At 35.4% G+C, this 18057-nt stretch overlaps 1 protein-coding gene across 3 annotated transcripts in view; it reads right to left on the bottom strand.

Moving 5' to 3' along the window:
• The window catches only part of BAZ1A (bromodomain adjacent to zinc finger domain 1A), a 93557-nt gene that overhangs the window by 14813 nt on the left and 60687 nt on the right, over positions 1-18057 (bottom strand). For 2 of the 3 annotated variants that reach the window (XM_024117926.2, XM_028495712.2), the window contains 9 exons: positions 17022-17117; positions 16681-16905; positions 15048-15213; positions 14704-14817; positions 10987-11111; positions 7607-8203; positions 5697-5860; positions 4826-4980; positions 2613-2761 (listed from right to left, as the gene is read on the bottom strand). In XM_024117926.2, the coding sequence (XP_023973694.1) occupies positions 2613-2761; positions 4826-4980; positions 5697-5860; positions 7607-8203; positions 10987-11111; positions 14704-14817; positions 15048-15213; positions 16681-16905; positions 17022-17117 (1791 nt within the window). Of the gene's footprint in view, positions 1-2612; positions 2762-2973; positions 3067-3499; positions 3545-4825; positions 4981-5696; positions 5861-7606; positions 8204-10986; positions 11112-14703; positions 14818-15047; positions 15214-16680; positions 16906-17021; positions 17118-18057 lie in introns of all 3 variants that reach the window. The other variant, XM_055088382.1, reaches the window with a different exon arrangement.

An 18057-nucleotide genomic window follows, 5' to 3' on the forward strand; every position in this document is an offset into this window, starting at 1 on the left:
ACTACTGGGCATATACCCTGAGAAAACCATAATTCAAAGAGTCATGTACCACATTGCTCATTGCAGCTGTATGTACAATAGCCAGGACATGGAAGCAACCTAAGTGTCCACTGACAGATGAATGGATAAGGACGATGTGGCACATGTAGGCAATGGAATATTACTCAGCCATAAAAAGAAATTAAATTGAGTTATTTGTAGGGAGGTGGATGGACCTAGAGTCTGTCATACAGAGTGAAGTAAGTCAGAAAGAGAAAAACAAACACCGTATGCTAACACATATATATGGAATCTAAAAAAAAAAAAAGGTTATGAAGAACCTAAGGGCAAGACAGGAATAAAGATGCAGACATAGAGAATGGACTTTTTTTCCCCATAGCTTAAAGGTTTAACCATACGTATGACTTTATAAATGATTAAATTATCAACTTAAACAATTCTCATGTTACCTAAAATCATTAACTGAAATATGATTATATTCCCCAAGCTAAAAAAGCCTAGATTTATCAATGCAATTGATCACTAGCATAAGAGGGACATTCTAGAGAAGGTGGAACATAAGTAGAAATTTTATTTCTTACTTGCTTCCTCAAGAAACTGAAATAATTTCTGAAGCTAAACTGGGAAAATTCCTACTATAGTTAATTTGCTATGTTGAAAAATCATCAAGAGAATGGAGGATTTTAATAAATATTCTATCTCAAACATTCATGAAGTGGAACCCCCTTTTCTCTTCCGGATTAAGGATATTCTTGATTACCTTGCTCCAAATATTTAGACTATCTTAAAACTCTAGAGGTACCTCCATTTCCTGCGGTCTCATTCAAAACAGACCATTCAAAGGCTTAAACATAAAGAGTTACAGACACCAGTTCTTCTATTAACTTTGAGGCAGCAATGGTAGATGGTAACATTCCATATTACAAATGATCAACATCTGACTCTGACCAACATTTACAAAGTAACTAAGGTAAGTTGAACTTGTCTTATTTCATTTATTTTTTTAAGATCCCAAATTAAAATTGTTTCTATGTCTCAGGGTGAAATGAATGTTCTAATGCTGCTGTATACAAACAAGCATAAGGAACACTATAGTTCTCCGCTCTTACATAACCTATGAGATGTAAGTTGCAACATCTCTCATTGTTAACTTTTTCCCTTTGTGTAAATATTTAATAAAATGTACTGAAAAAAATACAAACACACTAAATAATTAATTTGATCCCCCCCAAACTTATAAATAACTTTAATTGACGGCAATTTCAGAAGTGGAAAAATCAGCAGAATTGCATTTTATCCCTCACCCCTTTAGGAATCACAGAATTAATGAGAAGTAATAACATCTTACATTTATAAGAGCTCTATGACTTACAAATAACTTCTAATTGAAGTAACTGTAAATTCACATGTGTTTGTAAGAAACAATACAGAGATCCCTTGTACACGTAATTTGATTTGAACACAGAAAATATTAAGAAATACTGAAGACAAAATAGCAGTGATACAACAAACTTGAATATCTTTATGATCATATGTATTTTACTTCTTACAAGTGCTACTTTTGATGTGAAAAAGTGAGTTATTAAGCTCATGGTGGAATATCAATTTATAAAAAATATAAAAATATGGATAGGTTTATTAGAACAATGAGATACTAGCCACAAATCCTTCAATTTAAAAATAACATTTTACATATACATTGACGTTCCAAAATTGCTCTGATAGCACCATCTATTTATGAAAGCTTTGTTCTTACTACTCAACAAAGTAACATTCAAATCATTTTTAAAGGATTTTCGTCTCCTCAAGTTGCTCTCTCAATATGAGACCAAAAAGATATGGTTTAAAAAAATTGTTTCTTCTAGTACCCCACTATTGAGACACAAACTATCTCAATATGATGAATTATGAATTAATTCCATTTTTCAGAAAGACCACAGGGGAGTAGAGGCAGTTATGACATGAAAATTGATTTGGAACTTGACACATATATTTTCCTAAAGACATAATGAGTATGTTCCTAGATTAGTCCCTAAAAGCATATTAATATCACAATTGCTGAAACACATTCCTGATAGAATTATTTCTGTCACCCTAACCATAAATTATAGAGCATTTCCTCATCTGTGTACCCTTTAACACATGGTATTTCTGATTTGGTATTTCGTACACAGTGCTCAGGTGAGTGACCATATTATTAAACCATACCCCTAATGGGGGACATTTAAGTAGCTTCTTTGAGGTTCTGTTTTAAATAACAACAACAAATTTATGTATAGTCTTTGATTATTCAGGGTCTGGCTAGTCACAGGATGTGGTAATCTTTCTTCAGAAGAAAAGTTCATAAAAGAAGAGATTGACAGGAATAGTTAAATAGACATTCATTAAAATGAATGAATACCTAGAAAAAAATTTTTTAAAGTATTTAAGTATTATTAAAAAAATAAATCTCACCTGAAAGAACTCATATTTTAAAATGAAAATGCAATCTTAAAATTGTCAAATTAGTCAATAAATTTTATTATGTCAGCCAATAAAGTTCTATCAATTAAAGGGCAATTCAAAAGCATTCAAAATATAACTAATATTTTGAATTAAAAACAGATACTTACCAAGTGGAGCTTTGAGAAAACGCCGCTCAATGCCCTGCTCTATTTGAAAGAGTGCCATTGCAAGATAATGAACCACGTTGCTCACTGACTGCGGTGTACTTGCATTAGTTGAGACAGTACTTGGAGATTCTGTTTTTATGCCCAAAAGTCTACAATTAAAACATTGAACAGTGAGGACAGGGATTATCTTATTCCCCATAGCACCACACATAAAGTTTTGTTAAGAGCAAGTTTTCAGTCGAATCCACAAAATATAGGCAATTAAGGAATACTTGAAAAATACTCCCAGTTTAAATCTGTCATATCTATAGCCACATATAACAAGGATCTCACATGCAGGGGTGGAGGTACAGTGACTCACAGTATTCTTTCTCCTCCCAGTATCTCAGAATATGATTGATAAGGCTGGGCTAAGAATTCTTTCTCTGAAGCAAACTTGAATAAGTAGAGAGTACTGTACAAAGTAAGCCAGTCCATCTTTCAGAGAATTTTTAAATTTTGGGTAAGGCATTTACTAATACAAATTATCTTTCAGCTTTCTTTCCTAAACCATAGGTCTTTCTGCTGATTTTCAAAGTACATATATATATTTCAAACTGTGATTACCTTCAAGGTCTTATATGTTGAAGAAATCTTGGAAACAGAATAAAAGAATAAAATTATATTTGTCATAAAAATTTCCCTTCAAAGTATATATCTAATATTTTAACCCATGGTTGTATTTTCTTTTTCCATTTATCATTAATTTTCAGATTATTTCATACTTTTCTATGTTGTGCTATAAAGATCATATTCACACACACAAAAAAAATTGAAGTTTTATAGTACTTAAAAACACTATTAGGTGAAACTTGAATCCACTTATTCATCCAAATGCTTACTTATACCTGTGTAAGAAATAGTTTCCCTCAATCTCTAGGAGTTCTCGTAAGCTAATAGGAAAAGGAGATAAAAACATGAATCAAGAGCTAAACTAACTATCAAGTCATTTAAGGAGGTTACAAGGGCAAATATCGAGAGAAGGGAAGGTGGATGAGACAAAGCTTAGGGGAAAGGTTTCAGAGAGGACCTTAAGGGATAAGTATCTCAGGCAGCTTATCTCTGTTTCTCATGCTTCAACTTTTACTTATAGCTGCCTCCTAACTAACCAGTTCCTTTGCCTCCAATCTTACTCCCTTTGCAATAAATCTCCATGCTGCAGCTAAAACGATCATTAGAATGGACTTGAGGACATGGGGAGGGGGAAGGGTAAGCTGGGACGAAGTGAGAGAGTGGCATGGACTTATATATACTACCAAATGTAAAATAGATAGCTAGTGGGAAGCAGCCCCATAGCACAGGGAGATCAGCTCGGTGCTTCATGACCACCTAGAGGGGTGGGATAGGGAGGGTGGGAGGGAGACGCAAGACGGAGGAGATACGGGGATGTATGTATATGTATAGCTGATTCACTTTGCTATAAAGCAGAAACTAACACACCACTGTAAAGCAATTATACTCCAATAAAGATGTTAAAAAAATAAAGTACAAGCTCATTCACTCAAAGCCTTTGGTATAATGTCTTCCCTCCCAGTCTCATATCCTTTCCACCTTTAGGTCTCAGGTTCACAGTCACTTCCTCTTGCACTTCCTTTGATGTTTTCTATATTCTACCAAGATAAGAAGCCCTCGTATGTGTTACATTTGCATTGGGTATTTACTGCTTCCAGAACTCTGACCCTGTTCTATAATTGTTAGCTTCATGTCTCTCCACCATTTCCTTCTAGACAATAAAACTTATCCTTAAGGGCAGATACTATCCAAAATAACTCTGAAAAAGTAAAAGTATCTGTCTAGAGATAAATAGGTTCTGATTAATGGCTCAAATAATATTTTAGTCTATTACAGTTTACTAAGTTTTCCTACAGAAAAATGGATAGTGTAAAGCTACTTTCTGAAATTAATAAAACCTTAAGTTCAAAGACTTTTTAAAAACTTGAGTAACTATCAATATCATTATCCTAACAAGCTGTCTTTCAGCTGCTTTAGTACTAAGTGGAGTGACAGAGAACCTGCGGTTTAGCAAAATCATCACTTCAGTGGTTACAAATATTAAGGTCCTCACAATAAGATTTTAAAACAATTTTTTGAAGAAAAAGAAACATTTACTTAAAAAAAAAAAGTATAAAATGGCAAGGAAAAGTGATGATTACTTTAGAAAATCCTTTTTGTACCTGTCTTTTACTATGACCTTTGCTTGTTCATCAATTTCCATCTCCTCTACATCTTCATTCACAGTTTTAATTATACCATTTTCCTTGTTTTCCTCATTTAACAGCTCATACCGTCCACTTTCTAATGCTGATCTCCAGACGCTTCGGTCTGTAACCTGTAACAAAACCCAAATTTACTAACCCTGAAAAATGACATATACTGTTCCTAAGAAGTATGAGGTTCAATGTACATATGAAAAAGTCATGAATATTCTAGAACAGATTGTGAATCAAAAAGGGATCTAAAAATAAGGTTACTAAGTGGCCAAAATGGAATTCATATCATTCATAGATGGAAACTTTAATACCTTACTCTCTATATAGTGAAAGCATAAACAATTCTAAGATTGGTCCCTGACAGTAGCAAAAAAGTGACAGATGATAGCAAAGGAATGAACAGAACACACATACCAAGCATGAATTACTTACAGATTTTAAAAAGGTAACAAAGAAACCAATAAACAAACCAGACTCAGCAGAGGAGGCAGGAGCTAGTCAAGGAAGAAGAAAATATCCTTACACATTTCAACATCTGGGATGAAAATGCCATAAAACAGATATTTTTTAAACACCAAAAGTTAATATTAAAAAAGGTCAATTATGTTCATTAAATTCTGTTTAAGAAAGCAGACAGTCATATAGCATATTTAAGAAAGATTTCTATCTATATATAGACAATTTGTTACAGGGGAATAAAGTTAGTTTTCATAAAAAATGTATCACTTCCTGGTATTTATTCAGAACACAAATGCCTTGACTATATCAAATAAATTAACAAATATGGCCAAAATTCTGGTAATTAGGCAAATTTAAAATGGGAACAGGTACAAACCTTGATTGCTCCTAATGTTCCTTGGTAAATTCTGTCTTCAATATCCAAAAGAAAATCTCTCAGCCTCAACTCAAGCTGCCTTTCTGCAGACATCTGAGATGGATCGTATGCATTGGAAGATCTTCCCCGACTACATGTAGGTTTGCTATCAGTTTGAGGTTTGTCTGAAATAGTTATCAAATACCTTTATTATTATTTTTTTCATTAAAAAATACAATTACCCATCTGACTGCATGATTGTGAGACAATGGCTATAAAAACACTCAGTAAATCCTCAAGTGCAGAGGGATAAAAAAAAGGAGAAAATGTTTGCACATCATTTATCTGATAAGTGATTTGTATCTAGAATATGTAAAGAACTCTTACAACTCAATAAAAAGACAAATAATACAATTAAAAAATGAGCAAAGGATCTAAACACACTTTTCTTTCTTTCTTTTTTTTTGGCTGTGTCGCGAGGCTCATGGGATCTTAGTTTGCCAACCAGGGGCCCACAACAGCGAAAGCTCTGAGTCCTAACCACTGGACCGCCAGGGAATTCCCCTGAACACACTTTTCTTTAAGGAAGGTATACAAATGGCCAATAAGACCATGCGAAGATGCTCAAGATCATTAGTCATTTGGGAAATACATCAAAACCACAATGAGATACCACTTCACACTTCTAGAATGGCTAGAATCAAAAAGTCAGATAATAACAAGTGTTGACAGGGACATGGAGAAATTTTAACCCTCAATATAAAATGGTGAGCCACTTTAGGAAACAGTCTGGAAGTTCCTCAAATGATTAAACAGAATCACCATGCGATCCAGTCATTTCACTCTTAGGTATATACCCAAGAGAAATGAAAATATGTGTCAGCAAAAATTTGTACACAGATGTTTATACCAGCATTATCCGTAATAGCCAAGAGGTGGAAACAACAGAAATGTCCATCAACTAACATATGGATAAGTAAAATGTAGTATACAATGAACATTAATTCGCCATAAAAAGGAATGAAGTACAACTTAAATGAACCGTGAAAACATTATAAGTGAAAGAAGTCAATCACAAAAGACCATATACTATATGATACCAATCATATAAAATATTCAAACAAGGAAATTTACAGTGACAGAAAATAGATTTGTGGTTGCTTAGGTCTATGGGGGTGGCAGCTAAAGGGTATGGGATTTCTTTCTGAGATGATGAAAATGTTCTAAAATTGTGTGATGGTTGCACTTATCTAAGAATATACAAAAAAAACACTGAATTGTACACTTTAAATGGGTGAATTGTACAGTGTTATGAATTAAAATCTCAGCTTTAAAGCTGTTAAAGAATTGTGATCAACAGTTTTTAATCCTGAAGAGAATTAAAGTAGTCATGGTAATAATATGACCCTAAATTTAAGAGTTCTCTACCTACAAAATTTCATTTACACCTAAAAATGCCTTACTGCTTTCTCTTATCTGTCATCAATAGACCAGCCATCAAATAAGAAATATTGCTACCTGATCTGTCCTTGCAGCCCATCTTCAAAGGTGTGATCACTAATGGAACCTTGTCCCTGGACCCTCAGCCAAAACCTTTAGTGAGTGACCTCACTCACTATTAGATCTCAAAAACCGATGGTAACCTTAGTGCCTCAGGTATTCAATCTACTGATCAAGGAATGAGATCAGGAAGAGTACATAACTTCTCACATTGTCAGCTGTTTTCTCATAATCCAAATGGAAGCCAGTGGAATCTAGAAAACCTTATTTCTCTAACTGACAAACTTTCCCTAACTTAGGAACTGAGAGCATAGTCCAAATGAAAGAGAAGTTGTTTTAAACACAGCTCTCATAGTTTGAAAAATGTTTAATCCTGAGCCAGAGATTATTGGGAAAGAAAGTAAAGGAAATAGGTTCCATTGAAAATTTACCTGAAAAATGAAATTTCTCTTCAGAAAAACGGGCTAGCTGTGCACATATTCTGCGTTTCTCTTGCAACAAAGTTTCTTTTAAGGCACTTTCTCTATGTCCTCTAGAATTAAGAGCTTCAATAAGCTGGTCCAGCTGTTCACACGAACTGTAAAAGCACCACCGATTTGGCTTATGCACTGGTTTTGGCAGCTGCACAGAATCATCACACGGACCTTGGTCAATGCTGGAGGTAGATTCAGACATCAAAGAATCTCCAGTTTTAGTGGATACCTGAGGATCTTGAGGCTGTACATTATCCTGAAATGATGAAGGTCTAGGCAACAGCATGTCTTCAGTGAGACCAGAATAATCCTCTTCAATAAACAATCCAGGAATAGAAGGGAAAATCCAATACCGCCTATACATGCGGTCGCGGCCCAAGGGAAAGATATTGGTACATGCTATGGCACTTTGGATTTTTTCTAAGAGCTCTTTCTCTTTTCGTTGGTGTTCCTGTTTTAAAGCTTCTTCCTCATCAGCAGTAAGAGGCTCTCTTGTTACACAGTTGACCTCTTCTTGCCTTGTACATTCTTTAAATCCATTTTGTCCCCTTTTCCCTATAATTGAAACAACCTTTGATCACCATCATCATACTTTAAATTTTCATTAGAAAAATATGATACAAGCTACCCCAAGTTACTATACGTTTTGGACTAAACTGTATGTGCCACCCCCCATACCCCCAATTCATAGGTTGAAGTTCTAAACCCCAATGTGACTGAATTTGGAGACAGGGCCTTTAACGAGGTGATTAAGGTTAAATGAGATCATAAGGGCAGGGCCCTAATCTGACAGGACTGGTGTCTTTAAGGAAGAGAGACCAGAGCTCCCTCTCCACTTGTGGGCACAGAGGAAAGGTCATGTGAGAACACAGTGAGAAGGTGCTATCACCAGCTGAGAGAGGCCTCACCAGAAATCAACCCTGCTGGCACCTTGATCTTGTACTTCCAGCCTCCAGAACTGTGATGAAATAAATTTGTTGTTTAAACCACCCAGTCTGTAATATTTTGTTATGGCAGCATGAATACACTAATATACTATGTTAATAAGAAACTGACATTTAAATATAAAGGGACACACAAAAATCTTCCATCTCCATACTGGAGAGTGTGGGCACAGTCTGTTAGTTATTTTGCAACATACATTCAGTCCTTCCTCTAAGGCAGGAGGTAGCAAACTACTTTTGTAAAGGGCCAGCTAGTAAATATTTTAGGCTGTGTGGGTCATATGGTTTTTGGCACAGCTACTCAACTCTGCCACTGTAGCATGAAAGCAGCCATAGACAATATGTAAATGAATGAGCATGGCTATATTCAATAAAACTTTATTTATGGTCACTTAGTCTGAATTTCATGTAATTTTCACGTCACAAAATATCATTCTTCATAAAATTTTTTCAACTATTTAAAACTGTAAAAACTCTTTTTAGCTCATGGGTAATATTAAAACAGGGGGCTGGGCAGATTTGGCCAATGGGCTATAGTTTACTAACCTTTGCTTTAAGGTACAGAAACCTTAATTAGGCACCTAGCAATCCAAAAGAAGGACAACATTTCCCAGACCCTCTTTCCCTAGTAAACATGGCTACATTAGAAACTACTGGTCAAAGAGGTGGGAGCAGAAGCATTATATGTAACCTCTGGGTTATGCCTCTTTTTCTTCTTTCCCTCTTCCAACTAGATAGAATGGAGACAAGGTGATAAATCATTTTGGAACATGAGGATGGCAGCAAAACCCTAAGGATGACAGTACCAACAAGACAGAAGGAGCCTGGATTCCTGGTGACCTGCCTGGATTTTTATGCTGTGTTGAAGAATTAGACTTCTCTCTTGTTTCAGTCATTGTCATATTGCTTAAATGGTTGGGGAGTGTTTCTTCTTTCTATTTCTTTTGCCTGCAAGAGTTTGTGTAAGATTGGAATTATATGCTTCTTTAAAATTTGGCAGAATTCACCATAAAGTTGCCTAGGACTGATGTTTTCCTTATAGGAAGGCTTTTAATACGAATTCAAGATCTTTAATGGTTTAGGACGATTCACATTTTTAATTTTTTCTTTAATCCATTTTTTGTTTTTGTTTTTTTTTTTGCGGTACGCAGGCCTCTCACTGTTGTGGCCTCTCCCGTTGCGGAGCACAGGCGCCGGATGTGCAGGCTCCGCGGCATGTGGGATCTTCCCGGACCAGGGCACGAACCCGTGTCCCCTGCATCAGCAGGCAGACTCTCAACCACTGCGCCACCAGGGAAGCCCTAATCCATTTTTATAATTTACACTTTTCTAGGATTTTGCTCCTTTTTGGCCTCTGTTTTCAAATTTACTGCTATAAAATTGTTATGTTATCCCCTTATCTTTAAATTTCTGCTCCATCTGTAGTTATGTTGCTTCCATTTTTAGTCCTAATTTTTTATTGTGGCCCCCCCCCACCAAATCAATTTCAACAAAGGTTTATCCAGTTTGTGTCTTTTTCAAAGAACAACTTTTGGCTTTGTTGTTCTTCTCTACTGCAGTTTTATCTTCTATCAATTTCTACTCATATCTACTGTTTCCTTATATTTGGGGAGATTATTCCAGTTTCTACCTCTAACTTCTTAAATGAATGCCTAGCTCAATTTGCCTTTCTTCTTTCCTAATTTGTATTAAAGCTACATAAGTTTTCCTTTAAGTAGAGGGACTGTATCCAACAAGTGTTAATATGAAGTATTAATTGGTTTTAAATATTTTCTAATTTCCATTAGGGTTTCTCCTTTGACCCATTACTTGGAAGTTTGTTTAAACTCTAATAATATGAGGTTTATTTGCTTTGGATTTCTAAATCAATTGCATTGTAATCAGACAGTACAGCCTCCATTATACAAGAGATTTTCTGTCTACTTACAATAACCATTTAGAAAATAACGCAAAAAAAAAAGATACCATCCAAATTAGAAGTACAGAATAAACTTAAGGATCTCCTTTAATAGTTATCAAATGAAGACGGTTAGAGATCCTCAGAAGTAATTTGTACCAAGCTTTCAAAAAAATGTATTTCCTTTGATCCAGCAATTTATGAAATTATTTTAAGGCAGCAGAGATATCCATTCCCAGCAATATGACACCAATTACAAGCATTACTGATCTCTTGTACCTCTAGCAACTAAGATGCATTCAATGCATGTAGAATGAGTATGTTATAGAATAAAAATTTCTATTTGGTCAATATAAAGTAGTAAATATGAAAACTCAACAAGCACACCTTGGAATCTCAAATGGAAGCAACCTAATATATATTTCAGAATAGTGAATTTATAAAATGCCTTATCAATTAAAAACAAGCAAGAACACCCTTAAGAAATTCTGTATTACCCCTTCTGCTTCTTTTATGGGATCCTGGGTCATCTTCATCCTCAGTAACTGTGTCTTGATCTTGTTCCTTTTGCTCTATTTCTTTGCTCTCAGTGCTAGTATCAAAATCTTCCCTTTCTTCTTCCCTTAAGGATGAAAACAAAAATTATATTCATTAATGAATATATAATTCCATTCATGAAATATTTATTGCCTGCATATGAAGTGCCAGGCATTATGCTTAGGAAGTAGTGAACGAGATAACACAGAGTTTACAGTCTTGCAGAGAAAACTGATAATTATATAAATTATTGTAAAATTAAAATATGTAATAAATACTAAAAAAGGAGAAGTTCAAAACGCTATGAAAGCATTTCCAGGAGAACCAAATCTAGTCTCAGGGATCAAGAGAGGCTTGCTTAAAGAAGTGACATTTAAACTGCGAGACTATGGAGACTGGGGAGGGGTAAGGCAGCAGGTAAGAAGAAATCTTCATTTCTAGCAGAGGGGATAACATGCTAAGGCACTGAGCTCAAGGGAAAAGGAAGGAGCTTATAATTTTGAGAAGGTGTAAACAAAAAAGAAGTAATTCAAGATATGAATGAGAAAAAGCAGGGCTAGGTCATACTGGGCCTTGTAAGGCATCATTCAAAAAGCAATGGGGGCTCCCCTGGTGGTGCAGTGGTTCAGAGTCCGCCTGCCGATGCAGGGGACACGGGTTCGTGCCCCGGTCCGGGAGGATCCCACATGCCGTGGAGCGGCTGGGCCCGTGAGCCATGGCCATTGAGCCTGCGCGTCCGGAGCTGGTGCTCCGCAACGGGAGAGGCCACAACGGTGAGAGGTCCACGTACCACAAAAAAAAGAAAAGAAAAGTAATGGGAAAAAAGTGGACGAGTTTAGAAAAGGGAAATGACATGATTAGAAGGCACTTTTGCTGCTATGTGGAAAATCATCTGAGAGAGAAAGTAGATGAGGGGAGACCAGTAAAGAGGTCACTGTAATAGTCCAGGTAGCTGGCTGGGAGGTGATGGTGGGTCAGAGTATAAAGGAGATAAATAGACAAACAGTGGAGGAGAGAAGCAGACAAACTTCAGATATAATAAGTAGGAAGAATGAACACAATATGGATGTTTTATCTAATCCACTATATTGTCCAAATCAAAACTAAAGTTGTATGAAACCTGAGTTAATTCTACCATTTATGTTCTACATTCAAAGACAGTTTTGTAAACTCAAATGTATTCAGGAACCGGAGAGATAATGTAAACGAGTGAGGCTAGATGAGTACAAAAAGTATGAAGTGGTGGGATCTGTAACATGCCTATTTTCCCTTTTTAATAATTTGAGATATTACAAGGAAAAAAAATTTGTAACTATGTGAGGTGATGAATATTAATGAAACTATGGTAATCATTTCACAATATATGCATTTATCAAATCATTGTTTTGTACACCTTAAATGAATACAATATTTTATGTCAATTACATCTCAGTATAATTGGAAAAAGTTTACAAAATGTAAAAAAAATTGAGATATAATTCACATACCATAAAAATCACCATTTTAAAGTGTACAATTCAGTGGTTTTTAGTAATATTAACAAGGTTATACAATCATTGCCTCTATCTAATTCCAGAACATTTTCACCATCCCAAAAGAAAAACCACATAGCCATTTTCATTTCCTCTTCCCCCAATGCCCCTGGTAACCACTCATCTACTTTCTGCTATGGATTTGCCTATTTTGGACTTCTCCTATAAATGGAATCATATAATACATGGCCTTTTGTGACTAGCTTCTTTCACTTAGCATAATGTGTTCATCCATGTTGTAGCATGTATCAGAATTCCATCAAATTCCATTCCTTTTATTGCTGAATAACATTCTGCTATATGGATATACCACAGAAGGAATATATCATTTTGTTTATCTATTCATCAACTGATAGACATTTGGGTTGTTACCATTCTTTGGCTATTAAGAATAATGCTGCTATGAACTTTCGTGTATACATTTTTAAGTGAATGTATGTTCTTAATTATCTTGGGTATATACCTAGGAGTGGAACTGCTGGTCACACGGTAACATATGGTTTAAACTGTTTGATGAACTGCCAAACTTATCCAAAGCAGCCACACCATTTTATACATCCCTGTGAGCAATGTATGAGAGTTCTAATTCTTTCATATTCTCACCAACATATGTTACTGTCCCTCAGTTGAATTACAGCCATCCTAGTAAGCGTAAAGTAGTATCTCATTGTGGTTTTGATATACGTTTCCCTAATGACTAATGATGTTGAGCATCTTTTTATGAGCTTCATGTATATCTTCTTTGGAGAAATGTCCATTAAAAAATCCTTTGCCCATTTTTTAAATTGGGCTGTCTTTTTATTGTCAAGTTGTATGAGTTCTTTATATATTCTGGATGTCAGACCATCATCAGATATATGATTTGCAAAAATTTTCTCCCATTCTCTGGGTTGTTTTTTTTACTTTATTGATGGTCTGCTTTGAGGCATAAAAGTTTTATAATTTTTTAAAATTAATTAATTAATTAATATTTATTTTGGGCTGTATTGGGTGGATCCTCCCAGACCGGGGCGCGAACCCGGTTCCCCTGCATCGGCAGGCGGACGCGCAACCACTGCGCCACCAGGGAAGCCCTTTTACTTTCTTGATAGTGTTCTTTGAAGCACAAAAGTTTTCAAATTTGGTGAAGTCTATCTATTTTTTCTTTGGTTGCTTGCACTTTAGGTGTCATATCTGTTAACTTTCTTTTTCTTTCTTTTTTTTTTTTTTTTGCGGTACGCGGGCCTCTCACTGTTGTGGCCTCTCCTGTTGCGGAGCACAGGCTCCGGACATGCAGGCCCAGCGGCCATGGCTCACGGGCCCAGCCACTCCGCGGCATGTGGGATCTTCCCAGACCAGGGCACGAACCCGTGTCCCCTGCATCGGCAGGCAGACTCTCAACCACTGCGCCACCAGGGAAGCCCTGTTAACTTTCTTAAGGTATCCTAATAAATTCCTTAAAGTATTACTGATGGCCATATAAAATACAACTGATGCAAGTTTGTGACCTATGATCTTAAGACGTAATAGGTATTTTTACATGAAAGTATAATCAAAAGTCAATACACTAAATTTGGAATACTGAGATTTTTAGAACTTCCTTGGCAGATTTTATTTAAAAATGATTATTTCTGCTAAATTTGAATATGATTTGCCATCTACAGTATGGGAAAAATTCCGACTTGTCTTCACAGCCAATCTTCATCCCTAATATACTGAAATGCAATGAAATACTTAGGCAGTCACTAAATTATTTAAGATGCTGACATCCTCTCCCTACACCTTCTACCAAAAGCTCCAATCTCATCTCTAATCCTCAAAAGGCTTGAAGGAGCTCTGTAAACACAGTGTACAACTCTGATGATGACGGTGGAGAGGAGAGATCCTACTAGTAATGCTAGAAACTGGTTAACAATAGCCTATTGAAAGTTTTCTGGGAAATTATAACATTAATTCTATGAGAAAATGAGTTCTAGATTCCCTGGAAGTGCTTTTTTTTTTCTTTTTAAACATAACATATGTATATCTGAGGACTGTGTGTATGTAAATTTCATAGGCTTGCTGACTCTATTATATGTTTCCTAAAAATTTTGAAAGCATTTGAGTTTAAGGTGCTGATTTTTATTCTTTATGTGATCCAGATAAGCAGTGTAATTCAAACCATACCCAATAGATATATCTGCAACTGAATTTCTTTGCTCATCTTCCTTTAGTTTTTCTTGTTTCTCCTTCATTTTTTGTTCTTGCTCCTTAAGTTTTTCTTCTTTCCTTTTACGAATTCTGAAAGTTAAAATAAAATATTAGTCTATCTGATACTTTTAACTTTTAGTATCTTGCCTTTAATCATAAAATTATAGAAAATGCTCCAAATGTTATCACAAAACCATAAAGTAGTTAATCTATTCATAACCTCTCAGTGTGAGCCAATGCCACACTGCAGCCCAACGTGGTTTCAGATGCAAAGAAATAAACAGCTTTCATTAGCACAACTGACTATAATTATTTCTTACCTAGCAGCTGCTTCTTCCCTCTCTTTTCGATGTTGTTCTGCTTTTAACTCCCGAAACTCCTGCTTTGCCTGTCGTAATATGTCAACATAATCTTCAATGAAATCCCTAGTAGAAACTAGGGTCAGTAGTTTCCCACAGAGAGCATGAAGTATCTTCATTTTTTCTCCTGTCAAAAATTGGTAAATAACTTCTGGATTATCAATGACAAGAAAAATTTTAATTTGTGGCTCAATGTGAAAATGTTTAATAAAGACCAGGGAAAAGTTTCTTAAGATCAAACATGCCAATGGCATGTATGGAAAAAAGCAACTTTGAATCCAATTAACAGTTATGTGATAGACAAGGCATTTCAAATACTAATGACTACCTTATATACTAATTAAACAGACATGAAAAATTTTCTAATTGCAAAGAATTAATTTTCAAGTTTTAATTTTCAGGCTCATGTACGAAGTTCAAATCAAAACTAAGTTATAACCACATGAATTAAAAAAAAAAAGGCAATACGCAAATTGCTACTCTGAAAAGACTGCACAAAAACACTACTATAAATTATAAAAATTATATGAATGTTAGATCAACTATATCTCAATAAAAAAATTTTTTAACTATATGAATCTTAGGAATTAGGTACTCTTATTATATGTTCTCTTAATTAAGCATATTAAATTCAATTCTATATATTTGTACATTATAATTTTTTATTTAGAAAAGGAAGGGAAAAATAATGTCATCTTATTTTTACCTATTGTGCCTCATATGTAAAATTGAGGCACAAACACTCAAGTGAATATTAGAATTTTGCAGCTACATCTTAAATTTCTGATATACTAATAAGTAAAAGTGAAAGCTAGCTACTTCTCACTTATCCTTCTAAACTTAGTAGATGTAGTAAACTAACCACAATTTGTTTTTTTTTTTTTTTGGCCTCACCATGCAGCATGCGGGATCCTAGTCCCCAACTAGGGATTGAACCCACGCCCCCCACAGTGGAAGCGCGGAGCCCTAACCACTGGACTGCCAGGTAAGTCCCCATAATTTTTAAAGTAATAGAAAATCCAAATAGAAAAAGAAAAAATCATAAATAATTAAAGCTAATATGAATAACAACAGTAGTTAATTTACATCACTGTATTCCAACAATTTTTTTTAAAAGACTACTTTCTCTCTCTTTTTAAAAAAAATAAATTTATCTATTTATTTTTGGCTGTGTTGGGTCTTTGTTGCTGCGCGCGGGCTTTCTCTAGTTGCGGCGAGCGGGAGCTACTCTTCATTGCAGTGCGTGGGCTTCTCATTGGGGTGGCTTCTCATTGGGGTGGCTTCTCTTGTTGTGGAGCATGGGCTCTAGGTGTGCAGGGTTCAGTAGTTGTGGCACACGGGCTCAGTAGTTGTGGCGCACGGGCTTAGCTGCTCCGCAGCATGTGGAATCTTCCAGGATCAGGGCTCGAACCCGTGTCCCCTGCATTGGCAGGTGGATTCTTAACCACTGCGTCACCAGGAAAATCCCTCTCCTTCTCTTTTAAAACTGAATATCACCTAAAATTTTCTCATCAGCTACCAAGTTTTCTGGGCGTAAGAGGATAAGAGGGTAGGAAGTAGGCAGGTTATACAAATTCTAACTTGCATAGTTTACCTGGCGTCAAATCATACACTGAAGTGCTTGACAGTTTCTTCACTAGACTGGGGTTGCTCAAACGAAGCTCCATACAGGCATCATCTGTAGCATCAAATCCTCCTCGTTTCTGATACCTGTACTTTGCATTTGCTGATGTTACATCAGCACCTGAAGCTAAGATGTGTAGTCTGAGGATTTCAGAAAGTGTGCAGCTATCAAGATCCAAGCTTTTCAAACTGCAGCCTATAGTTGTTAAAAATGATATAGTCATTTAGAATATAAACAATAAGTCCTCAGCAATGTAAAATATACCTTTATAAAAATAAAAAAGCAAACAAAAAAATAAAACCTACACATACCCTGGTGCAACTGCGGCCATGCAGCTGCCAAAGATGCAACTGCAGACAGTGCAGATTTTGTGGGGTCTGCATCTTCATCCAAAGCCTCCGTTAAATCTTTAAGGAAATAAATACTTTATTCTAGTGCAAATCAAAGCTTGAATATTTGGGAATAATGCCCTTTTAAAATGATGAAAGAAACAGCAAACAGCTTAACATTCAGGAACCTCAAAAGAACCAACACTAGGTACAACAAGCATCCTTCACATTCTGCCTAGTATCCAACTAAAACTATAAATCCTAAGACATGCACTACACACTAATTTTTCCCTTACTTAACAGAGAGAAGACAATTTCCAAGTTACCAAAAAGATGCACATACACATTTAAAAAAAAAAAAAAAAAAAGGTGAAATACACTTTAGAATGAAAAACAAATCTCCTTGCTCAACATAACTTTAGAAAAGTCTACTTTGAAAATCAGAATCTATTTGAAGATACCCAAATCTTTTATAAATATTTTAAGATTGAATCATAACAAAGTATAAGTTGTAATCATCACAAAACCAGCACAGAAAAAGAGGTAAAAGAACTTAAAGATAGTACTGCTATCACTTAACCAGAGATTTATCCTCTTCATTTAAATTGCTTGTTTTTATTTTGAAAACTCACCGATCCACGAAACAATAGGAAGATATCCCTGTATTTTCTAAGTAAATTCCTTTAGCTTTGAAAACAGTACTTAGCCTACAAATAGGACTAAAGAGCAAATCTACTGGCACAAATGTATTTAAACCATTAGAATATATAATTGTTCCTTACACAGATAATAAAATTAAAATGTCACCTATGAAAAAACTTTAAGCTGATAAAAAGCCCTTCTGTTATACCAAAGTACAGCAGACACAGCTTCAGACTAAGAGTCAGATAATGTATATTCTAGTCTTAACTCTGCCAATCCCTAGTTCCTAGTTATGTAGGCTTTAGACCAGTCACTTAATTGGCTTCATTTTTCTTACAGGGGTAAGTCTAGATTGGCAGTTTTCAAATTCTTCAAG

Source organism: Physeter macrocephalus, chromosome 11, assembly GCF_002837175.3.
Source record: "Physeter macrocephalus isolate SW-GA chromosome 11, ASM283717v5, whole genome shotgun sequence".
NCBI classification, from domain to species: Eukaryota; Metazoa; Chordata; class Mammalia; order Artiodactyla; family Physeteridae; genus Physeter; species Physeter macrocephalus.